Genomic DNA, 26,616 nt, shown 5'->3' with positions numbered 1-26,616 from the left:
ATGGACATGTGACATGTGAATTTTGAAGCTAGTGCATTAAACATATGGCAGCTTCTGTCTCGGTCTCCTAAGTTGCCCACTCTGAGGGAAGCCAGCTGATGATTGAGAATAGTTGCTTCACAGAGACACATACGTGGAAAGGTGGCAATTTTTCAATCAAATGAATAACCATTTCGGAAAAGAGCCTCCAACCTCAACCAATATCTGACTGCAACCTTCTAAGAGATCCTGTCCTAGAACTGCATGAACAAGCTAATCTTGAATTTCTGATATGAGCAAACCATGCAATATGACAGACTTTACTGTTGTTTTAAGCCATTGGGGGTAACTTGTAATGTTGCAATAGATAATTAAAACAAAATTTGTTAGCAAGAATGACATGCCTTGTAACCAAAAAAACCTAAAAACTGACAATCTATGGGAGAGGCTTTGGGACCAAGGTATAGGTGGATGTTAAAACTGGAGGATGATAAACTAGGGAAAGACTAAACAATGTCAAAGATGCTGTTAGTTTAAGCTGGATGGCTTTTGAGGAGGTTTTCATTGAGAGCTTAAAGAAAAGTGAAGAAAATGTTATTAAACAAAGCAAATCCCTAGTGTATTGTGGAAGAAAGTTTAGAAAAACTGTTATGAGTGGTAATGTAAAAAGTAGAAAATGTACCTAAAGAACTTAGGAATCTTGCTAAGGGGATTTTTTTAGGCTGGGTTAGAGAGACTTCCTGACTTCTTGTTACTTGTACTAAAATCAAAGGGGAGAGAGATAAGCTAGAGGAGTGTTAAAATATAAAGGTGTCAGGATTTTTTAAAATTGAGAAATGAAAGTTTCGCTCCTTTATAGCTTCTTCAGACAGCAAATGACTGACTCTAAAATGAAGACATCGTTGAGAGCAAATGTAGTTGTTGGAGAATGCCGTCTCAAGATGAAATCCTTTATTAAGACCTCAGAAGTACCTAAGGTGATGCACAAGAGAAATGTTTGGGAAAAAGGTTCTCTAAGGATTTTTAGAGTCCATCTCCGTAGGCTTTGAACATTAAACAATAGGTTTCTAAGAATTATGAACACATTTTTTTCCCAGAAGCCTCTATAGGAGGCTGAGATAGGAAAACATTTATCTGAGAGTTTTAACTCTGGTATTTGAGATGAAGTGAGTCCTAATAAGATATATGGGAGATACTAAAAGTTTTGTAGAAATTGTATTAACAGAAACACCCCTGATTTGGCTCAAAAGATTCAGAGATGGTAGAAAACTAAAAGTGGTTTTTGGACTCTCAAACTATGATAAGCAGAAAAGAAGAAAGATTTTTTTTTTTTTTTTTTTGGTGGTGGTGCTAGGGGTTCAAATCCAAAGCCTCATTTGTGCTAGGCAAAGGTTCTATCACTAAGCCACATTGCCAGCCCCTGATAGGCAGAAAGCAAAAAAAAGAAAACAACTTGTTTTTAAACACTAGGCATTTCATAAAAAAGAAGAAGAATGACTTAAAAGGAAGAACAGAGATCTCAGAGGGCAGGAGTCAGAAACCATGGCCAATCATTTTCAGAAAATAGTAGAAATGATCTTAGCCAAGAGCATTCAAGTATGTGCCCTGTTGTTTCTTGAGAATTCTGTAAACCAGTGATGCCTGTGTGCCTTCTGTTTTGAATGGGAGGGTGGATAGTGGCTATCTGATGTCTTAATCCCATTGTATGCTGGGTGACTCCAAGGTCTTCAGATCAAGAGGAACTATGTCTAAGGGCTATATGTGAGAAACTCTATCTGGAGGGTCTCATCAGCACCTGGACCTGATTAATGTAACAAGATCTTGGATTTCAAAGAGATGCTGTCATAGATGAATCTTTTGGAGCCATTTAGAGCTGGTCAGTGTTTTTGCAAGTGGGAGAGGCATGATATGTTATGGCAACCAGTCTCCAAGATGACATACAATAAATATCATTTTTGGTAAACATACCCTTGTTTAGTTCTTTCCAATACAGAACAAGGCTGGTCTGTGTCACAAATACAGTAAGGCAGACAAGACAGTTTGACCTCTGAATTTCTTTCACTCATTTTGGGAGAAGCCAGATAACTTGCTATGGGGACACTCAAGTAGCCTTGTTGGGGAAAACCACACAGAGAAGAAGCGATATTTTAGTACCATTTTTTTCAGTCCCATAAATAAGTCAATTTAGAAATGAATGTTTAATGAGTCCATTAAAGCTTTGACATGACTCAAGATGGTAAACAGTGAATCAAAATACTGCCGTATTTTGGAATTTTAAATACTTATGTGACTGAAGAGTCTCTGGTAAGAATCACAAAGATTCCTGAGCTTTTGTGGAAGCAGGGAAGGACCTTACAAGGAGATGAATGGCATATTTGCAGCAAAAGGTATAAGAAAAAAATAAATTTTCTTTGAGATCACATTATGTTAAGTAGCAATACCTTCCTGGGGATATAATAAAATCATATAAAAATAATTAAATTTCCTTCCATGAGTTTCTTCTGCTAGCCTTTGCCTCTCTTTCCATCATTACCAAAACTCCTGGAAAAATGCCCACTTAAAATGGGTACATTGCATTTTATGTAAATTAGTTTCACAAAGTTGATTTAAAAACTCATCATTTCATCACATTGTACTTGCTTTTAATCTTGTATCCCATCTTGGTCAGTTCTCTTAAGTTTCCCAAGCTGTAAATCTCTAACCTGCCTTTAATTCTTCTCTTTTTCTCAGCCTTTGCAAAAGGTTTTAAATTTCAAATTTTATCAGTTTTTCCTCTGACAGGGTATATGAATCTACATTTTCTGTTGTCCCCATAATTATTGTCTTCAAGGCTTCATTTTCCCTGGCCTGCATTACTGCACACAATTTTATCTCTTCTTCTGATCTCCTCTTCATGTCTTGTATATCCCCTATACTCTGAATTCATTTTTCTGCACTATTTGTAAAATTATGGTTCTTTAAAATATAAATCAGATCATTTTATATTCTTGTTTAAAAATCATCCTTGTATTTCCCTTAAAGCAAACTTTTTCGTCAGAATATCCAAAGTTCTCCATCCGCTTGACCAAAAGGCTATTCGAGCCATATTTTCTTCCAATTGGAACTATATGTACCGTATTTCAATCAAGTCAGATCACCCAGGGTTCTTTGATGTTTTCCATTCAATTCCTCTCCCTATTTGGTCACCAGGGAAACTTCTTGGTTATTGTTAGAGGTCGCATTCCATTGTCATTTCTCCTGGGAAGTCTTACCTGAGGGTTTCTACCTTTTGTAACAGAATTTACATATTTCCTTACCATTTAATCTTAATTTTGGTAATAACTTTAAGCTGATATTCCTTACAATGTTTCATAACCACAAGTTCAGGATGTGCTATGTGTGTCACAGTGCACAGCCCATGAAGGTGAAGGCCATGTCATGTACGGTGCAAACTGCAAATCTGCTACCAGATTCCCTCCTTGGGAACAAAGAACTAATTTCCCCTGCTGTTGGAAAACAGTGGCTTCCAGCAACTATAGCTGTTTGCCCTTTTGGGAAATGTCCTCAACCTTAATAAACTGCCTCAGACAAGGTTAAATCTCTTTCTAGGGACATCTAACAGCCAACAATTGGGTGTTATGGGGATGAAGAGAAAGAGTCTCACTGCCTCCATGTGGGACCACTCTGAAGGTCACCCAAACTCCAGAGCTCTCTGCAGAATCAGCTGAGGCTATAGTTGTCATTGCTTTGCAGCTCAGCACAACCCTGCTCTCTGCTCGATTCTGCCTTTCTCATGTCCGTACTTCATTGATAAACCATCTCCAGTCAATTTTTGATCTTGGAGTGTGTGATCAAATTATCCTACAAGAACAACTTAGAAGGGAAGTTTTATTTGGGGTTCCCCAGAAGTTCAGTCCATGGTCAGTCAATTCCATTACTCTGGGCCCAAGATGAGGAAGAATATTACAGTGGAACGGTGCAGTGAAGGAAAGCTGCTCAACTCAGGAAGGTGAGGCAGCAGAAAGAGCAAGGGGAAGGGGCCAGGGCACACCCGAAGTGACCTACCTCCTCCAGCCAGGCCCTACCTGCCAAGAGTTACCATTCAGTCCATTCAAACTAGGACAGATAGATGAGGTTAGAGCTCTCATGATCTAATCACTTTACCTCTGCAACTTCCTGCATTAACATAGAAGTTTTAGGTGTTGCCTCACATCCAAACCATAACATGAAGTCTGATTCCAATAATGTCACGTCCCCTATTTTTATCTTAAGTTCTATCCTAATGCCTAGCACAGTGGTCCACACATAGATATATTAAACTATTGATGGCATTTGGACAAAAATTAATTGGGTCTTGTGACTAGTATTAATAGTATTAGAGTTCAACTAGTTTACAAGTTAAAAAGGCTTTATTTAATTAAAATAGACAGGATAATTTTATAATAGGCATGTACATGGCAGATAATTACGATCTTTACTTTTTGGTTAAGGTAAGGTGTTGAACTGTCTTATAAGAAAAGCTTGACATTACTAGCAATAAAAAAGCATTCTTTCAAAAATATGTAAATTTTTGGTCTCATATTACATAGGAAATATTAGAATTGCAGATGAAAATATATATAGATATGCCCATTGTAGTATTTGATATGAGTATGTTGGTTTTAATACAGAAAGAAAAATTACGAATGCATAACAAGTGGGAGAATGATCACACAATTTTGATGTATCCACAAAATGTCAAATGTTAAATGAGGCATTCGGTTAATATTTTCTTAGAAAATATTTTTAAATTGAGATTCTGCTAGTTCTGAGGTCTAAATGTTCACCATTAAAAGTTCTTTGAAACTTTGGCTTCAAAACAACAACAACAACAACAACAACAAAAAACACAAGACAACAAAAAATGCCAAATGATCATCTGAAACCCAATGTTATGAAGTATTGTGTTTACACCACATTAAAACCGTAAATATCCAGCTCAGCAGCACCCTCAACCCTGGCTACATCTAGCTGCTCTGATCTGGTGTTTACCCTTTCTCACTATTTTGTTTCTTATTTTCCCCCAGGGTTCAAGACTCTTGAGGAATGAAGGTAATGCCCCTCAGCTGCTTTAGTAGATGAATGCAATGGGAAGAATGAGGAAGCTTCAGGAAGTAATGCAATGCCCCAGCAGCAGGAAGTTCTGGAGGCAAGTGCCTGTGGATACTCTGGAAAACAAGATAGGCATATGTATTCCAGTGCTTGGGCGCACACAGCATTCCTAACATTTTTTTTTCTCTTATAATTTGTTTAGTATGGGCTTAAAACAAAGTTTAGGCTGGGGATTGCTCAAAGGCCCATTTATAAAAGAGATACAGGTAAGTTTGGCTAAGGCAGGTAAGGCTGTTCTGAGGTGCCCCAGAGGGCATACCGTGAACAGCCCTGATTTATTGGCAATCTGCAGCAGAGAGGATAACAGTTGATTTCCTTTGAAGGAGGGTACTAACCCAGGAGGTCATCTGGGTCACACCACATTGCTGCAGCAGAAAGACTAGGGAGTCACTTGAAAGCTGCAGCACAGCAATAATCTAAAGACTTTGGAAATTGGGGCAGTGGTGCTGCCTGGTAATCCAGTTACTGGGGAGGCTGAGGCAGGAGGATCCCAGGATGAAGGCCAAAGTCAGCAACATGGTGAGAACTTGTCTCAAAATAAAAAATAAAAAGGACTGGGAAAGTAGCTCAGTGGTATAGCACCCCTGAGTTCATTCCCCAGTACTCCAAAACAAAATAAAACATAAAAATATAAAACAAAAACAAGAACTGCAACCACAAAACCAATTGATTTACAAAGAAACAGTACATAAAATTAGCACATAAAATGTTCACCAAATACCAAGAACAGTCCAAAATGTAGCTGTTTTCCAAGTGATGGTATTTGAAGACATTATGGGGATAAAGAGTAAACAATTCCCTGGCTTTCATATGTTTGCTGTATGAACACCAAATGTTTAGATGTGTGATTTTCAGAATACTCAAATAGCTGGTTGATATTTTTATTTATTTATTTATTTTTCACTTAGACATTTGGTATGTGGTAGACCCAGCTCAAAACTATAGTCAAGAAGGCCCTCTGTTTAAACTTCTACTACCTGCTATTGAATATTCACATGGAATCCCTCCTTAAACATTTCAACTGACTCACCCACTGTCTTTAAGAATAGAGCACAGAGGCCACAAAGGCAAAGGGTAGAATTAATTACCAATCTGTTAGCATGAAAGTAGAAAAATACAGGAACATATTGCATATGTAATTAGAGCTTCGGGACAACTAGGTTAGAAATGAACAAGGCGAGGACTTTGTGAAAATGGCTTACTGGTTATTATTACCACTCAGTGCTATGAATTATATTCTTGGTTGCTGTGATGTGGCATGCTGTTGGCTTGCCATTTTATATTACACAGAAATAACTGCAACTTATTATTTCTCTTGGATGGAAACATGAACTGGATTCAAGAAGTCACATCAGCACAGGAAAAACTAAAATTTGCTCATTGCATGTAATGGTGATAACATGCAAAATACTATTCACAAGACCAAGTCTTAAGTTGTAGAGATGAATTTTTAATATTGCTTCTTGTCCCTAATGGAATATTCAATCCTAACTGTTCCAATATTGGTATGTATTCAATTTTCCTCATCTTTCTTTTAGCTTTACGAATATGGCTCCAGATACCGAATTAGCCCAGTTACTACAAACTAAGCACAAGAAGGGAGAAAGACAGGTTTACCATCCCCAAGTTATTTAAGTACCCTGTGCTTAGAAAGTACCCTGTGCTTAGAGTTTAATATTTTAAAAAAAATTTTAGTTGTATGTGGTGCTGAGGATCAAGCTCAGTGCCTCACCTATAAGCAGGTGCTCTCCCACTGAGTTACAACCCTAGCCCCCTAGAGTTTTATATTGATGATCTGCATATCTTTGGACAAATTATACTTATCCTTTGCAAAACAAAACTCCAAGATTCATATTGAAAAGATGTATGTGAGGAGGTCATTGTGGAGATCTCAGACAGGATCACTGTCCTGAGTTAACAGGTAAATTGATCAGAAACAGATGTCAGTTACCTTAAAATACACACATACACAAAGTGGGGAATTTCTAATTTATTTTAAATATAAAAGTAAATGGCAGTGGAAAATATTTCTATTTTTCAAACCCAAAGTAACGTATTGCATATTTGTTATTTCAAAATCCAAAATATGTAAATGGGATCCTCTATGTTCTTAAATCATGAAATTCTAAGAAATATCTTATTATAATAATCGTTGAACAATTTCACTTTCAGAAACAATTTTTCTCCCAGCTCTCTGGTGGCTTAGTTTTTCTTTAAAAGTAAAAAAAAAGAAAGCCTATGAAATTTGCCTTATTTTTCTTTCTTATAAATAATGAATATCTTAGTGGACAGAGGCAAATATTTCCTTAAAAATCCACATACTTTAATGTTATTGCTTAGCTAAGTCAAAACAAAATTACCACATTAAAAAGTGGTAATCAAAGGCATTTTTCTAAGACTATTAAATTTGTCTGAATGTATTAATTACAAACTACATTAATTCAAATTTTTTGTCATTTCAGATAACTTTGCCTCAAAAATTTATTTAAAACTTCTGTATGCCATTTTTTCTTTAATATGTTGTTTTCTTTTTTAGAATATGAAAGCTAGTAATATAATATGTGACATTATGAAATACTATTTAAATTCTAGCCAATTTTATATATCACCATGAATTTTTTCCCCAAGACTTCAGTTAAAAAGGAATATTTGTAGTTACTATTTATAAAAGAGACAGTGCTTTATCCTTCTAACTTATTTATGTTCATTTTTATTTATTTATTTGTGGAAATTAAGTGCTCCCCAGCACTTCTACAAAACCAGGGTCTCATGCATGCCAGGCAAGTGCTCTTTCTCTGAGCTCCATAACTCAGTCTTGTACATTATTTTAAACAGCAGCCAGCATTAGGAAAAATCACCAGTCTTGTTAGAAAAATTCATCTGTAAATAATTTATGCAAAATATATTTTATATAACCTGGTAAAATAAAATACAACTATCACCCAAATGAATTAGGTTTAAAATGATACTTTAAAATAATATAATTTAGACTCTAGAAACCACATGGTGTTTTTCAGTTTTAATGCCTACCATTAAAAAGCAGAAGCAGAAGGACTAGCCTAAGGAATATAATATATTATTTTATATCTATCTATCTATCTATCTATCAGATCTATGATGGCATTTAGACTTAAAACCTGGTTTACACTGAAACTATTATAATAGAGGAACACCTGGGAGTTATTCTTTATTTTTTGGGATCAGTTTAATTTTTATTTGTATGCAAATAATTATAACAAATACAAATTTTATGATTTCATAGCATAGTTTTCATATGAAAAATAGTCTACATGATCACAGAGGGAATATAGTGGGTTGCCCCATTAGAAAGTAAGCTCAAAATAATTTCTGTCCATGTACCTGACGTGTATTTGTTATTTGTAGCAAAGACATTCCTGTGTCCAACATCGGCTCTCTTTACTGAATAAATGACCGAATCATCAAAATTCACACAGCATTTCTTTGTGGGTGTTTTTAGAATCTTTTGAGACTCTGATGAAGCTATTAACAGTTTTCTCAGAAATGTGTAAATGCTGACATGTATACACAATTTAAAGTGCAATTTCAGAAATATCAGGGATCCTTCTAAATCCATCTATGAACTCCAGCTTAAATTTTTTTCCTTAATTCCTTGATAGGAAAAAATATTCATAGACATACTCAAAATGAATGTACACACATATGCACAAACACACTTGTCTGTCTGTATATGTAATCTGACATGTATACATACACATATATATCTTACACATCCACATAAAGGCATATATAAAATCTGTGGTAAGTAGGAAATTTAGAAAGTGGTGTTAGAAGTGATAACCTACACCATGCTACGATGAACAAGTCTTGTTGTTGTTGTTTGTAAAACTGTGCTTATTGGCTAAGCATGATGGCACTTGCCTGTAATCCCAGCAACTTGGAAGGCTGAGGCAGGAGGATCACAAGTTTGAGGTTAGCCTTAGCAATTAGGTGAGACCCTCAACAACTTAGTGAGACCATGTCTCAACAAAAAAAATGAAATGGGCTGGGGGTGTGGTTCAGTGGCAAAGTGCCCCTGGGTTCAGTCCCCAGTACCTACCAAACAAACAACAAATAAACAAAACATAAACAAGAAAAAAGACAAGAAAAAGAAAAGAAAGAACAAAAGGAAAAACAAAACTGAACAGCAACAACAAAAAACTGTTGTTATGCTTTTTGAGTTCAGACATGAGTGATATTTAGTTTCTGATGTAATAACATCTCACACCAATTTATATTAGTTCTGAAGCCAGAAGGAGAGCATATGAATCTCTGTATAAAGCAGTGCTGAGGGGCACTGGGTGCAGTCCTGGCGCCATCTCCTAGAAGTAGCGAGACTATAGGCACCTTGGTTAGCCACTTCAGGTCCCAATTTCCTTATTGATGAGCTGCAGACAACAATAGCATCTACTACTTTGACCTGGAAAGGGCTGTATCTCCCCTCTTTTTTTTTTTATGAAGCTCCAATGAATGGTGACAGCCAAGTCCATGCAACAGCATTTGCCACATGGTGTGAATTCCACAAATGCCCAGGTTTTCAATTATTAATATTATTACATGAGCAAAACCCAATTTTTTCCATGATTATTAATAGATAGAAACTTCCAGAACTTTCTTAAAGTTTATATTCCTATAGTTTCAGAATATATGAATGACAATTTATGGGTTCTTCTCTACAAAATGACCAAAACATGAACTGATAATTTCAAAAGTAACATAGTAGACTATATTCTCAATGAGTGAGAAAAAGGAAAATAAGATACGACTTTTAAATCACTTTTAACAATGTCAAAATTATTACAGTGTCACCATCTTCCATTTTCCTCTACCTCAAAATGTCTGTATATTTTAGGGAGGACAATACTAATGACAGCAAATGTCAGGCCAAAAAATTGCAGTTTGCTTCTATCATGCCGGAAGGGGAAATGAATAAAGGGCATGGAGGTGCCTCACTAATTTCACTTCAGTACCAACCACTGTGTTTTGTGGTCATGTTGAGAGGATTACTTTTCCCCCTCCAACAATAGCTTGGGCTGAGCATGGAATTTTGAGAATTGTCAGTAAAAGCAACTAACGTATCAGTTTGGATATGGCATTGGGATCTTTTTTAAAGTCACCCAAAAATGATCATGGACTCCCAGAGTTGGACATACTGCCGAAGCTCTATTTTAGCCATCTTCTAGAGGTGTTTAGGCAGGGTTTGTTTGAACCACTCTTGTAAGGAATCAGCTGCATCTGGCTGGGAGCCATTCTACCTGCCCTGGACTCCTGGCTCTCCATGAGCTGATTGATGTTCTTCCTCTCATCCATGGCTCCTTAGTAATAATGATCAAAAGACTAGAGGTGCCTTCAACCTGTGGAATTAGAGCTAGTGTTACTTCTTTGACCTGGACGGGGCTGTATATCTCCCCTCTTTTTTTTTAACCCTGTAGCAATTATAGATATTGAGTGTTAATAATTTATGCTGTTTTCAAAGTCTTCAATACTAGGGTTGTTTTGTAACTCCAGTATGCAGCACATTCTGATGTGCATGCCAATGTGTTCCAACGTTCCTTTAGGTTATTTAGTATACACTCAAAGCTGCTCTGTCCCAACTTGCTCAAATGATTCTGGTTCTCATTGCTGTTACTAGAATCCTCTGTGTCACCTGGTAACTAAAGGAGTTTCTTAGGTGGGGGGCAGGGCTGGAGATTAGACTCAATTAAAATCACATCCTTTACATGCTTGTTGATGTTCTCAGTCCTTTTCAGCAGAATGCTGGACTCTTCTTGTTTCTCTAGTTACTTAGTTTACAAATAAAATATGTTCTTTTCCTTATTCTCTGGGGCTTGAGCTCTTTTCTTCATAAATATACAATTAATGGTGATTTAATGAACATCTGCTCTTAAAGTTGTCCTTAAGAAAAACAACCACAAGAAAACCTCTGAGACAGGGGAAAAAATGAAAGCATTTCCTCTAAGATCAGGAACAAAACAAGGGTGTTCACTTTCAGCACTCTTGTTCAACATTGTACTAGAAGTCTAAGCCAGAGCAAATAGGCAAGAGAAAAAAATAAAGGGCATTCAGATTGAAAAAAGGAGCAATTGCCCCTGTTTGCAGATGACATGACCTTTTACGTAGAAAACATTGCAAACCCCCACCAAAAATGATTCAGTGAAGTTGTGGAATTCAAAACCAGTTTGACATATAAAAGTCCTACTGACTTTTATATGTCAATAACAAACTGGATGAAAAAGAAATAAAAATAAAAAAGAGATCCCTTTCCCAACAGCCACACACACACACACACACACACACACACAAGTAAAATATGTATGAAAAATTTAACCAAGGAAGTAAAAGATCCCTTCAATGAAAATTATAAAACAATGAAAGAAATTAGAGAGGACATAACACAAAAGCAGAAAGACATCCTATGCTCATGAATTGGAAGAATTAATATTGTTAAAAAGTCCATCTTACCCCCAGCGATTTTGTATGCAATCCACATCAAATAACCAATGGCCTTCTACACAGAAATGGAAAAATAAAATCACATAATTCTTATGTCACCTCAAAAGACCCCAAAGAGTCAAACAATTCTGAAACAAAAGAACAAAAGTTAAGGGGTGGGGTTGTGGCTCAGGGGAAGAGCGCTCGCCTAGCACACGTGAGGCTCTGGGTTCGATCCTCAGCACCACATAATAAAATAAATAAATAAACAAACAAACAAATAAATAAATATATCTCTATATCTATATATTTGTATATAGATATATAGATATAAAACTGTACCATTAAAAAAAGGAACAAAGTTAAAGGCATCACAACACATAATTGCAAAACCTAGTATAAACTATAGTCATTGAAACAGCATAGAACTGACATAAAAACAGACACAAACCAATGGAACAAAATAGAAGATCTACAAATGAATCTACGTATTTACAGCCAACCAATTTTTGACAAAAGGACAAGAGTATACATCAGAGAGAGAATTAATATTGTTAAAAAGTCATCTTACTCCAGTATGGAGATTCCTGAAAAACTGAAAAAAAGAGCTACCATGTGATCTGGCATTCCCACTTCTACTGGACATAATATCCAAATGAAATAAAATCATATCAAAAAGATACCTGCACACAGTTGTTTATTGTAGCACACTATTCACAAGAGCCAAGAAATGGAATCAACTGAGATGTTCAGTGATAGATGAATGTATAAACATGTGATATATATATATATCATGAAGTATTATTCAGTCACAAAAAGATGAGAATCTGTCATTTGTGTCAACATAGATGAAACTGGAGGACATTATGTTAAGTGGAACAACCAGGCACTGAAAAATAAATACCGTGTTTTTTCACTCATTTGTGAAAGCTAAAAAAGTCCATCACATAGAAGTAGAGTACGATAGAGGTCACTAAAGATTAGGAAGGGAAGGGGTTGGAGACAGAGAGAGGTTGGATAATAGAGTTGGAAAACAGAGTTGGAAGGTGGAATCAGCTCTGATGTTCTAGAGCACAATGGAGTAGCCATAGTCTATAACAAATTATTATACATTTCAAAGTGACTAGAGAAGAGCTTGAAGGTTCCAAAAACATAGAAATAATAATATATGAGGAGACAGAAATGTCAATTATTCTGATTTCATCATTACATATTATATTTATGTACCAAATTATAATGCTGTACCCCATACATAAATACAAATATGTCAATCAAAAAAGAGTAAAATTTGAAACTAGAATTGGCTGTAAGTATCATTTACTTTTAACCATATTGATTTTAGGTCTAATTAAAAAACAGATAGGGATATATATAATTCCAGCAGGCTTCACTCTGTTGCTCATAGTCCATCTTGACCTGGGGGGAAGTTCAAGAGTATATAGATGTGCAAGACTTTAGGTTTATCTAGACACACAAGTCCATTAAGCTGAATAATTAAAATTAGGAATATATATATGTATATATATGCATATATATGATATATAAATGGCATACTTTAATAAAAAACATCAAGGGTAAAAAAAAAAACCAAAATAATCTCTAAATTTATAGTGTCATGCCTTAAAATCTTTCATGTAGCTGCCTTATATTAATGTAGTTGCCTTATATTACCTAACACTGGAACAACTCTGTCCATGGAAGACACTGAAGATGGAGAATGACATCAGTATCTTGCTCTACAGTGCTTCAAAACACTTTATATAAAAGGCACAACTGTTCTGGAGTTGTTTGTAGAACATTCTAGTATGGAAGACATTTTGAGTCTGTTTCAAAGGCACAAAAGCAGATTTAGTAGAGAAATTGATCAACATCTTAGCATGAAGTGCAAGGGTTCTCTTTTTTCTAGGTGTGGGTTTTCTTTTGACAAAGGATAATCTACTTTTAAACACTTTCATTTTTGTGTGAAATATATTGCATAATTATTTTAATGCTTACTTTTCAGCATGATATATACATAGAATTAGCAAAAAATTTGAAGATTATTCATTGATCTGATTCGAATAATAAATATAAAATAATTCCTATTGAAAAATAGTACTTAGAAATCCAGGGACCTTAGGCATAAAAGGAAAGCCAAATATTTTTGGAAGTTAGTCACCATTATTAATAGGTTTTGCAGTGGCAAATCAAATGTAATGCTAAACTTCTGAAATGAATGAAAGCATTCTGCAAAAATGTGACATGATAGAACAGAAGGTTAGTTATTATATAGGTGGGTGTGTTAAGAAGTTGTTCTTAGAATTCATGTTTCTACTTCACATTAAAATTGAAAATTTAGTCCATAGTGAAAAGAAGACATCTGTAGGATAATAAGAGTTTTTCCTTTTCACCAAGTATCCAGACTACTTTTACATAACATATATTACCTAAGCTCCAAATTATGGGTCAAGGTATCTGTTTAATTTCTAATAAAATTCTTCGTTGTAATATGCCAACATAAAATTTATTCACAGCCCAAGAATCAGTTTCAAACTGTAGTAAAAAGGGAATACCCGAAAGAATAGTATTGTTAATAACAACAAAAAAATCATATGCCCCCACACAAAGCAAAAGCCTATTTTTAAAGCTATTCTTATTAATTGTCCATTTTATTTAAGAAATTTCCTCAAAATCAGTTGTCTTCAACAGTGGAATGTTTCTTTCTAGATACTTTTCATGACCTGTTGGGGAATGTTACCAAATTATAGTTCAGAAGAAGGAAACAGATATATGTCCATTTGTCTAATACCAAGGTATTGGTAGATTGGTCAGTTTTTAATTTTCTTAAATTGGAATATTGTCTTTGGAGGCGGGGTCAGTTGCAGAATGATTCATGTGTCCTGATTATGAAGCACCTTGGGCATCTGGGCTCTAGTCACATTCTGTTTTCTTCAAAGTTAACAAATTTATAAGTGAGTGCTTAATTTGGGATATATCAAAAATATTTTTTTCTGTTTAATAATTGATTTAAGTATATATATTTAAAATTTTGAGGGGGTACTGGGGATTGAACTCAGGGGCACTCGACTGCTGAGCCACATCCCCAGTCCTATTTTGTATTTTATTTAGAGACAGGGTCTCGCTGAGTTGCTTAACACCTTGCTTTTGCTGAGGCTGGCTTTGAACTCGTTATCCTTCTGTCTCAGCCTCCTGAGCAGCTGGGATTACAGGTACCACTGAGCCCAGTGACTTAAGTATATCTTAATTGTGACAGTTGAATAAATAGTTTGGTCAACTGATGAAGCAAAGGATGAAAAATTTGAACAAAGAACCCATCACAAGGTATCCAAAGGATTAGTCCTGGGACAGCTGATGGTTTGTTTTTCTCATTGTATACGCCTCTGTGTAACTTTCTTTACTACACTTGAAAACATGAGGGTAATGAAGAAAGATAAAGGAACTGCACACACAGTTGTATACATGATAGGGGATTATGAGGCACTCTTACACAGATACTGCACTTTCCAGGGGGACAAAAGTGGATACCACTGGCAATTATTCTAAATTGAAAGACCAATGTGAAAGTAAACATCAGGGTGAAAAGAACTGTTCTGCAGGGTACTAGCAGGTGCTTCCAAAAGCAAATTAAAGCAAAAAATACCGTTAAGAAGGGCCTTTACCCACATCCCCAATGTTAAAAAGCCAATGATTCTCAAAATCTTCAAGTTAAACTGCTGAGACGGCTGGGGTTGTAGCTCAGTGGTAGAACACTTGCCTAGCTCATGTGAGGCATTGGGTTCCATTCTCAGCACCACATAAAAACAAGTAAAATAAAATCCATCGACAGCTTAAAAAATATTAAAAAAAAAACATTGAGAGAACATGTATTTAAAAAAAATCCTTCCTTAATCAGAATGAGGTTAAATGAAATACTTGGATTCCACAGTCTAATTTTGCATTTCAACAGGGTTGACCCCGTATTTTCAGTGTACCCCAAAATAGCATTGTGCAGTAACTTTTTGATTCCTCCTATTCCCAATACATAGAGCACTACCATGGTGCACATAGCACTTGCATTTCATATCTTCTTGTGCTAGAATGAAAATTATTTAAAGACAGAGAATATGTTTTATTCCTCTCCATTTTTTTTCATCTAACATAGTATATGGCATGTAAGAGGTGTTCAATAGATGTTTATCAACCAAAGTACTCTGGATATATATAATAACAGGAAATGTAATTTCTAGGTAAATATTAAAATCAGACACATCTGCATTTTCAACGATGTATTTTCATTCATATTGCAATAGCAGTACATTTTCCATGTTTCAAATTCAGAGTGTTCTCTGTTGAGTCCTATTTCCCAGCACTATTTTATTTTAAAGGCAGGCAAAGAAGCAATCCAAACTTGTTTCTCTGTGTTAAGCTAACATGGGCTTTAAAAAAAATAATACAACACTATGATTTTCACCAAACTAGGAAAGGTTATTTTGGAACTGCTTGGATTGTAGATATTTGAAGTAGTAATTACTTCCTCCATAAATGTTACCTTTTAGAGTCAAATACTATTTTCCTGGTGCAGTTCACTTTTTGCTTAAAGGAAAATCTCTTTTATTCACAATTCACCATGCTGTATTATTCCATGCAGTAACTATATTTTTACTTGTTTTGATGGCATTATGAAGTCCATGAAGCATCATTATAATGACAGTAGCTTACCTTTATTCAGCCCTTATTCTGTACCAAACACTTAGCTAAGCCCCTCACATGTGTATTATCATCAATGCCCACAGATAATCTATAAAGTGAATGATTTTGGATACCTCTATCTCCATCTCTGTCATCTCCCTGTATCTATCTACTTATCTATTCATCCCTCTGTCCATCAGTATCTATCATCTATATGTCAAGGAAGTTTTTAAGTAGCAAGTGGCATTCTTAGGATACTAATGCAGGAGAAAAGCCTTCTGCAGTTTTGTGTTCTTGGTTCTTTAAAGTTATGAGTGTTTAGTAACAAAATTTAATTACATATTTTGCATAATTCTGCATTCATGGCCTGTTTTAGCAAACTTACTGTATTGTCATCGATTAAACAAACATGTGTGTTCAGGGTGGTGAATACTCCAAATCGACATGGCAAAGACTCCAAGAGTGTTTCTTCTATATTGAATGGATACAATATCAACTCTCATCTGATAGTCACAACACTTACATGTTGAGACTGACTTCTTATTTACAACTTACCATTGCCTTGGGTTTGGTTCCAGAAATGGTCAGTGGGGTGGAAGATGGTAGATCAGTGGACTCAGTGTTAGAAGGCAAATTTACTTGTGTCTGATTTACTAAAGTAGTATCTGCTCCACTTTCAGATCCCGATTCCAGATCCTATTAAAAACAAATGCATTCATATGAATGACGTGTGACTAATCCCTCTGTGCTCATTTCCCTGCCACCAGCCCCTTTCCACTTCCTTCTGTCAACACACATTTAAGGGTTGCTAACACTGACATGTCACTCAAAATCATATGATTTCATAATAACAATCATACTCTTCTGAGGGTCTGAAACTACTTGAGAGAGAGGTATCATGCAACTTGAGTAATTTAACAACATAATGCCAATTGGAAGGGGTAGGTGGGAGAGCTAGCTAGGGCATAGCAGTAAGAGTTAGGAGGTAGAAGACCATAGATACCCTTTCTCACTATGTGACCTTGAGTAATTCAATTAACACTCCACACACTACAGGAGGGCATGAATTATGTTTTGTCATGTGTGATTCAATGATCCTGTTTGAAAATGGGTATGATAATGATATGCACTCAGAGAATTTTATGAGGATTAAGCAAGATATATAAAAAAGTGCATGTAACTGTGTGTGGTCATTTTCATTAAATGTTAACCATTACTAGAAACATTATTTATATCCTATATCTTCTTAATAACTACTTCTAAGACACCCGTTGAATGATGCAATCATTTGGTAACCTCTGCAAAGGCTGTGCATTTAATTTATCAAATGTTCTCTTACAGGTGAACTGACTGCAAAGAGGAAAGGTGAGAGTAGAAGAAAGTGGAGAGGAGGGCAAAGGCACACGTCACCCCATGCTTTCAACCTGAGAAAAAATGAGTTAAATATCTCTGCATCTACTCTTTTTACATCTCAGCCTCACCACGATCTAGTGGTCAAATATCTTCCCTGAACCCCAACTTTCTGACTATATGTTTTACCATTCTTTGGTTTCTTAGGATGCTCTGGTAGTACTGCCTGTTTTCAGTTCTTCTAGTAGATCAAGCTGGTGTCTACGACAGGGACTATGCTCTTTCTTTGAAGCAGCTGTTAACTATTTAAAGCCAAAATAGTTTCCTTCCTTTAACATCTGCAATATCTTTTTGTTAACATCTTGTTGTTCACCATACCTTATTTATATTTACCATCTATCAATAAATCTGTTGGTTTTTTGTGCTACCTACCTACCTATCTACAGATCCATTCCTCCATCTTTTAATCTTTGACAATTAGAAGGCATGCATCACAAAATCAGGAGCTTTGCCTGACGTGCACACTGATATATCTTCAGGTCTTAGAACAGTGCCTGACACATAGAACATGGTCATGTAATATTGTTTTGTAAAAGAACAACTGCATAGATAATACAAACCTTTCCTTTCTTCGTCTTCACAATGTAAGTATTTTTTTTGCTATAAAATTATAAATCATAAATAGAATTGAAACTCAGTTTTCTTCAGTTGTAATGGTATAAAAGATATATACTAATAAAGACGAAGAGTAATAAATGATGAAGAGTATACTGCATTCTTTAATAATGTGTTTGTGTATAAAGTACAAGTCTGTAACCAAATTTCTGATGTTTGGAGTGACTTCAGATCAGGCCATCTATTTTATTTGCATATTTATTTTTCTGCATAGAGAAAGCAAGAAACATTTTATTCTAGATAAAATATGATTCATTTAAATTTCAAGCATCAAATAAGTAGTCGGTAATAGCAGGTAATTTTTGAATATTATCTAATGCATACTCATAAGTAGCAGGTAATTTATAATCCATTTATGTTTGACCTTTTGTAGATCAAAAATTGGTTGCAATTAATTTTGCCCTCCTGTTGATGATTTGATAGGTAATTAACTGGGTAATCCTGCAACTTTCTAACCATGCAAGGGTTCTGAGGTGAAATAATATATTTAAATCAAAGACTACCCTCTTTTTGTGTTTTTGCCTTTTACAGACCTTACCTCACCGCCCATATCTTCCTCTGTGGTCATCACCCCTGTGTGGGAGGTTCTATTATCATCACTTGAGAGATGATGAAGCCATGACCTGGGGTGAGTCACTCCACTCAAGTCACGCTTTCTCACAGAGCTGGCATTGAAACTCAGGCCTTTCTGACCTCAGGGTTCAACCTGGTAAACTAACTCCATCTGTTCTATTGAGGTCCTAAACAACTAAGTAACTGATGTAATAATGTGCAGTTTGGCAGAAATCTTTATCATTTTCTCTTCTTTCCTCTGTTCACTATGAAAAATATCATACAAGTTCTCTCCTGATCTCTCACATTCCTTCTCTCCTTTGTCTGCTTCTGTACCCAAACCCAGTGGTGAATAAGATCCAAATTATCATTATACTATCACCTAATAATTTACCTGCAATTCACCTTTGCTTTGTGTAATTCCTCTTTTATACCATCCTCCTACAAGGCTCTAGTAATGACTCTTACTCTATTCCTTCAACTATACCTGGCTATAGAAGTATAAAAATCTCAGGAGTTCTTGTTGTGCTAGGTAATCCAGTGTGATATGTGCTAGAGATGCTTACGCAGTTCAATTTTGGTGCAAAAGACTGAGAATCTAGTGGTCCACTGGATATATAGATATGGAGATCATAAAAAGCTGTCTCATTGGTGACCCTCATCATGAAGAAGGTGACATAAGCCATGCTAATTCCCAGGGAGAACATTCAAAGTCACACAGTCAGGAGAATTGAGTCTAGAACCTGGATATAAGATTTAAGGGACAAATGGGGAAAGAGGAGCCAATGGCATATATAGAAAGTAAGTGTCACAGAGGTAGAGAAGCAAAAACAGGGAGGAGCCAGAAGCCAAAGGAGTAGTGATAATTAAAGGGAAGAGAGTGCTGGATAGTGTCACTGTAATAGCTAAAGACTGTGCTGTTCCTACTGAATTTGTCAGTTAGGAGATGAAGGGTGGAGAAGTGATGGAGCCATAGCCAGGAATTAAATCAAGGAGGAGATACTCAGATGAAAGCTTGGCTCACACCCAAAAAGAGTGAGATAGGGCAATGCTTGAGTAAAGATCAAGGGAAGACTTTTTGCTTTTGTTTTTAAATTTCTACATTGAAAAACAGCAATGATCTCACTTACCACCCATGTCTATTTTCCTGGTGTACTAACAGGGAAGTCTTTTTGTTTTTTATTTGTTCTAATCAGGTGTACATGACAGCAGAATGCATTTTGATTCATTATACACAGATGGAACACAACTTTTCATTTCTCTAGTTGTACATGATATAGCATCACACCATATGCGCAGTCATACATGTACTTAGGGTAATGATGTCCATTTCATTCCACCATCTTTCCTGCCCTCATGCTACCTTTGGTATTTTGGGATTGGCTTATTTTGCTTAGCATCATATTTTCCAATTCCATTTATTTACCTGCAAATGCCGTAATTTTATTCCCTTTTGATGCTAAGTAATATTCCATTGTGTATATGTACCACAGTTTCTTTATCCATTCATCTATTGAAGGGCATCTAGGTTGCTTCCATAGTTTAGCTATTGTGAATTGAGCTGCTATAGACACTGATGTGGCTGTGTCACTATATAGTATGCTGATTTTAAGACCTTTGGGTAAAGATGGAGGAATGGGATAGCTGGGTCAAATAGTGTTCCATTCCAAGTTTTGCAAGGAATCTTCATACTGCTTTTCAGAGTGGTTGTACTAATTTGCAGTGCCACCAGCAGTGTATGAGTGTACCTTTTCCCCCACATCCTTGCCAACACTTATTATAACATGGCAGTCTTAAACAAAGAAAGGATTTATTTAATTAGTACATACATGACAGAGAAAATACAGCATGTCTATATGCTTAAGAAAAGGATAAGAACTGATAGGAAGAGGGCACTGGCATTTGAACCTATAACAAAGAATTGGTGGAGCTAAGCTAGAAGACAGTAAGGAATGGAAGTAAGGACCCAACTGTAAGATCAGAATTATATGATGGGAACAACATATCTTTGATTGACAAAGGAAGAAAGAAAGTAGAATCACCTACAGCCATAAGCAGTTATGATGCTGGAAATTCTGTCATTGGCTTCCATTTATGTGACAAGATAAATAAATGCAAGGATTGGGTAGGGGTTTGGGGATTGTTAAATGTTTGAATAGCTACCTTGGATGATCCGGGGATACCGAAAAATACTGCAGAGCAATGTCAGAGGTACTTTAAAGGTGGAGAAATGGCTACAGCTTACATATTTCCTAAACTACCCCCATGGTATGGATGAAATATCTCAAGAGATTGTATATCCCTTTGATTACACATTGTCCCCCTATTAGTAACTCAAAACTCAGAATATTTTATTATTAAGAAAAAAGGACCCTATCAGACAAGAGGATTATGGTTCAGGAAATGATGTTTATCCCATTGTCAATGAAAAATTTGCATCTTGGAAAGGTTTATAATATAGCAGGATGAACATGGCTTTTCTGATGTGCAAGTAATCTCACCAGTTGGGTGACTCCAGGTAAATTAATTACCACTTCCCAACTGTGTGGCCTTGGGTAAGTTACTTATCCTTTCTGAAACTCAGGTTTTGCATTTTAGGATTGTCAAGAGGATCAATGAATTAACATATACAAAGATTAATGCTTACTAGACACTACTATCTGTCACTTATCCCATGAGATTAGCTATCTTTAGCCATCTTGAGATACTGACATTAGTAAATGCTTGGATTAAGTTGGGCTTGGGACTGCAAAAGAGTATCTATCAAGGTATCACCAAATTGTGTGGATCTAGTTAGGCAGACTCTTTAAATCTTTATCTCAATCTTTATTTTAATATTTGTTTCATTTTTAACATTTGTTTCATGTTAAAATCATTTGATTCTAGCCTATATTATTCTTCATATTCTTTATTATATGTAGAATTAACTTTGGCATTTTTTTCATAAATATTCTCAAACTGGGGCTAGGGAACAATCATGGTTTCACTGTATGTCTTATTCTTCTTGCTAAACTATAGATTCATGGTGGAGTGGGTGGGTGGGGTAGAGGCAGTGTCTCCTCTGAATCTGGGACAGTGTTCCTTGGTTAATGATTAAGGTCATAATCATGCCATTATAATCCTCTTATTCCATGGCACAATTATCAAAAGGAATGGAAAGTGCTTGTGGAAAAAATTTGATGATGAGAGAATGTTAAAATTAACTTTAAATACCAAGGAACATAAATATAGACCCTGGGGTGACCTAGAAAATCATAAAGACCAAAAAAGAGTTTTGAGGCATGAGGAACTTGTCTTGTTCATCTTTAGCCCACTGCCTGATGTGGGTACAGGGCAAAGGGACAAGAATTCACCATTACCAAATATGTATTCTGTGCCATAACTATGCAAAACATATCACATACATTCTTTCATTTGCTTCTCCCAATGAGACATCCATTAAGAAACAACAACTTTCATTTTTATATGAAATTAAATAATTTGAGAAATTAAATAATTCTTTTATGTTCCCAAATAGTCAGTTATAAAACTGGAATTTGAACCAGATCTGTAGCCACAAAAGTTCACAATGTTTCTACTATGGTAGATTCTGACGATAAAAAGAGAGCTAAGAAATGAATCTCTAGTTGCAGAAGCAATTGTTGTGGTAATTTTCCACAAGCTAAATTGTGTAATATAAAACCCAATTTACAAATTTGAATGGAAGCAGAAAATATAGGTGTAGACCAATTCTAAGATCATAACATATTAACTCCTATTTTTGTTTGTCCTTATGTAGCTAATAAAGGTTCGGTTGCTTTTTGAGATAGTAACAACAGTATGGAGTTGTATTCAGCAGAAATCTGGGGCTGAATCTTTCTCCTAAGTACATGGAGATTGAGGAAAGTTGAATATAAAGGGAAAGAGAGATTTGAAATATAGGTGAGATTAACAAGTCACACTAGAACATTTTTGGAGAAAACATAGCTCACAGCTAAATTAATGGTAAAAAGTTATTAAGTATTACCTCCTATTAAAGACATTAGATTATTCTTGTCTTTGAAGTTGTTGATGCAAATGAGCATGAAGTTTCTATACATTCTTCATATGCAAATAAAATTAAATAGTCCCTCCTTGTTGACATTCAAGAAAAACTTTGTATTTATTCCATTTGGAGCCAATTCTACTTGGTAAAACTATATTATGTGCACCACACTAGGGTGGCACAGGGGAGAAAGTAATTGATTCTGACTAGGAAGGTATTTCGTTTCTACTGGATTTTATAAGTATTTAGTTTCGTATTTACTGAATTTTAATTAAATTTTATTGTTATTACTACTACTTTTATCATTTTGGATTAAGATATCAGATTTTCATGATCAGTTAGAGAAAGCAGCATGGTGTAGTGGTTCATTAACACAGCTCTGGATAGAGACTGGCAGCATCTGTACGCCAGCTCTGGAACATGCAGTTACTCCATTCTCTATGCCTTTTACTCATCTGAAAATTTTACAAAGAATGAATGTGTTAACCTTAGAGTAATATGCACTGATATATTAGAGTTAGCTTTTATTTTAATCTGTTTTTTTTTTACTTCAAAATCAATGATAGAACTATACAAAGCAATGGTAGAACTATACAAAGGAATTGAGGACAGAATATTTGTATTTTAGAAATAGGTGCTCAAATTTTCTACGTGATTTTCCGCCGCTTTGATCTCAGTTCATTCTCGACTTGATGTGCTTATTTTTGCATAATACAAGTTAGAAATTGAAAATGGATTCATGGCTTAATTATAAATTCCACCATCATATTTAGTAGTTTTGCATTTAATACGCAAAGTCATTTAATATAAAGCTAACATTAAGTATGTAAAATGTATAGTTAATCCTGAAATCTATCTCTTTCAAAATTTGTTCAGAATGTCAGAATCTCGGAGGAGCATTTGTCATATAATATTAATGCACAGTACAATATAATTCTAACCTCTGTTCTCTTTGTTATATTTCACTGAATGAATTTTAGAGTGCTCTCAAGTTAATCTCATTTAAATTCTTTCTTACAGTATACTGGGTTAATTCAACCACCATCTACCCATCCATGCAGCAAAATAGTTATTAAATATTTTATTCATCCAATTTACATTTGCAGGTCACTGGAAATAATTTACCAAACAGTATTTGATAATGGAGTTTATATCACATCAGAGATGACTTGTCAGTTAAGGTAACAGCTATAGCAAAGAGGATTTAATCATTAGGAAACATAATATCCCAGTGACCTTTCTTCCTGTTCAATGTTAAATATTTTCTTTTGTATCATTCATTTCTCTATGAATTCTCTGCATTAAGCATGGAAATACTTGAGTTGTTTTTATGGGACTCTATTCTATATACACGAGAAGATGCTATTAACAAAGATGTTTCACTGGTAACAGGAACTGTGTGTAGTAAAGAGACACACCATTTGCAGAAGAGAAGTGGGAAGGGGGAAGCTTACAGGAACATGCCGCCGCAGGTTTGTTGGTGTGCTGGATGGAGAGGAGCTGGTGCTGAGAGCATTCTCGATGTCCTGGTCAAGTTGGTCCAGTTTCATAATTAGCAGCACCATGGAGTCCAGTCGCGCCTTATCTCGATCTTCTCTCATTTCCTGAGGAACAGAACATGTTGTTACTGAACTTGAAAGGCCATTTCTTGGAAAGAATAAAAAGTTCCCTGTTCTTCAATGTGACAAAAAGGACACTGGATAATAGGCAGTGTTCTACTTAAGGAGGAAGGGAAGTTCTATTCTGCATCATCAATGGGCTCTTCATGGGGAGGATACTGATCTAGTGCCAAGAAAGCATTTTACATGAATATTAAAGATATGAAAAAAGTGTAATAACAATGATGCTGATACATGTTTCCCCATTGCCAGTTAATTAGCCTTCAGAAAAGATATATTAGTTTTCTTTTTTTGCACAGTACAAATTGATTATTTACAAGCTACTAATCATTTTTTTTTTGTGTGTGTGGCTAGACAGTTAAGAATGTATGTGAGAGAATATTTTTGACAGAATATTTCTGAATTTACAAAAAACTAGATGGAAGCAAGGAAAGTGTTTGGTTTGTTCAGCAGGCAATTTTTCTTGAATGGAGCATTTACTTACTACTACTTCAAACTAAGTCATATGTCACTGACTATATATATATATAAAATCTCAATATTACAGAACATTGTTATGTCAAAGGAGTGGTATTTATAGTGCTTATAACTTAAAAGAAAGTCATATACATGATGTGTGATATATATACATATATACATATATATATGTATATATATCATTGATTTCTTATTCTGAGTACTCTGGAATACAGACTTATAATTCTGGAAATGTGCTGGTCTATTGGAGCAGCTAAAGCTTCTCACAGTCCTTGTAGGTTTACTTGGAAATGGTTCTTTATTACTCCTTCAAATCAAGTTAGTTAGTATCAGGAGTCTTCCAAATTCTTTGCAGTGTTCTTGGGATCAGGCTTGGGTAGTAAGAAGGAAAAAGACCATGGAAAACAAAGGTAGGTTCTTTAGAAGCAAAATCTATTGAGAGACTTGTGGACTGAGGGCAAGCCCATTTGAGATAAATCATCATTTGGAGTTGCCAACCTCCCATCTGTCCAAGATATTTATTTGGTGATACCAGCTTTGAAAGGACCACAAGTGGCCAACTTCAAAGGGGAAATAATCATGATGTGATCCTTAGGGCATGTCTACACAAGGGTAGCAGGTTGGGGCTTTGTTTCCCTGATGACATTAGTCATGGGAGGAATGTGATGACTGCCTGAATCAGACCTTCTATTGTGCTTTTGGCATTTCTTCTAATCCTTTCAAATTTCCCATTGGGAGGCACTCCCAAATAACAGGGTAATTTCACGGATTAATCTAATTCTACAGGAATCTCTATGCCTTAAACAACCAGAGCAGATTGCTAATCTTACAGAGGCATTATTTTTCAGAGGTAAAATAATTAGTTTACAAGATTAAGTTGGTCAGAGAATTAATTACTTAAGCTAATATTAGGTAAATTTTCTTTTTTTAAAAAAAAGAACTTGAACTTGGTTTAACGGATTAACACATATTGTACGAATTACTCCTGTTTCCACAAAGACATTGCTTTAGAGAATAAATTAAGAACTTTATGCCATGACCCAATTCCTTCAGAATACTAACAATTATTATGGTTTCAGTTTCTTCCCATTGTCCCTGCTGATTAAGCTCTGACAGAGAATCATGAACTTTGGTTATCATAAAGTTTTACTGTGCTTAAAAGTATATATGGTATTTGCGAACAAATCTGAAACTTTATGTAATATCTCTCAACATGATAGAACATTATTATATCAAAGGAGGGTTATTTATAGTGCTTATAACCTAAAAGAAAGTCCCAGAAAAATTAGAGATTATTCCATTTAATACCCTTGTAAGTGTCCCCCAAATGGAAGTCTGGCTGGATAGTAATTAAGTCCCCTTAATGACTCTTCCAGTGTTTTTGCTTATATAATTTCCTTCTCTATTAAACTATAGTTGTCCTTGACAAGATGATTTTCTTTGCATCTTCTTATCCACATATGGTTTTTGTGTAATTGTCTTTTATTTGTCAGTTATATCCTCAAGGACAAAGATTAAGTTTTTCTACCTGGCAAACAATTTAGAATTAAGTTATACACTGCACATGTAATACATTTTCAGGACAAATACCAATGAAATCAATAGAAGCCTGTGAAATAATGCCTCCCAAGCCTTAGAAAATATATCTTCATATTTTTCCAGCTACTAAGTTAATGTTGGACACAGCAATAC

The 26,616-nt window shown here is 35.3% G+C and overlaps 1 protein-coding gene across 6 annotated transcripts in view; it reads right to left on the bottom strand.

Annotated features, from left to right (window-relative positions):
- Positions 1-26,616, bottom strand: part of Dlc1 (DLC1 Rho GTPase activating protein) — a 470,384-nt gene that overhangs the window by 270,871 nt on the left and 172,897 nt on the right. For all 6 annotated transcript variants that reach the window (XM_058583954.1, XM_058583953.1, XM_058583952.1 and 3 more), the window contains exons 3-4: positions 24,283-24,432; positions 16,783-16,923 (exon numbers count right to left, since the gene is read on the bottom strand). In XM_058583954.1, coding sequence (XP_058439937.1) covers positions 16,783-16,923; positions 24,283-24,432 — 291 coding nt within the window. The remainder of the gene's footprint in view (positions 1-16,782; positions 16,924-24,282; positions 24,433-26,616) is intronic.

Source organism: Marmota monax, unplaced genomic scaffold (genome assembly GCF_021218885.2).
Source record: "Marmota monax isolate L192 unplaced genomic scaffold, Marmota_monax_Labrador192_F-V1.1 WCK01_AAM20220418_F8-fsc00332, whole genome shotgun sequence".
Taxonomy (NCBI): domain Eukaryota; kingdom Metazoa; phylum Chordata; class Mammalia; order Rodentia; family Sciuridae; genus Marmota; species Marmota monax.
This window is presented reverse-complemented; position numbering and strand designations above follow the sequence as displayed.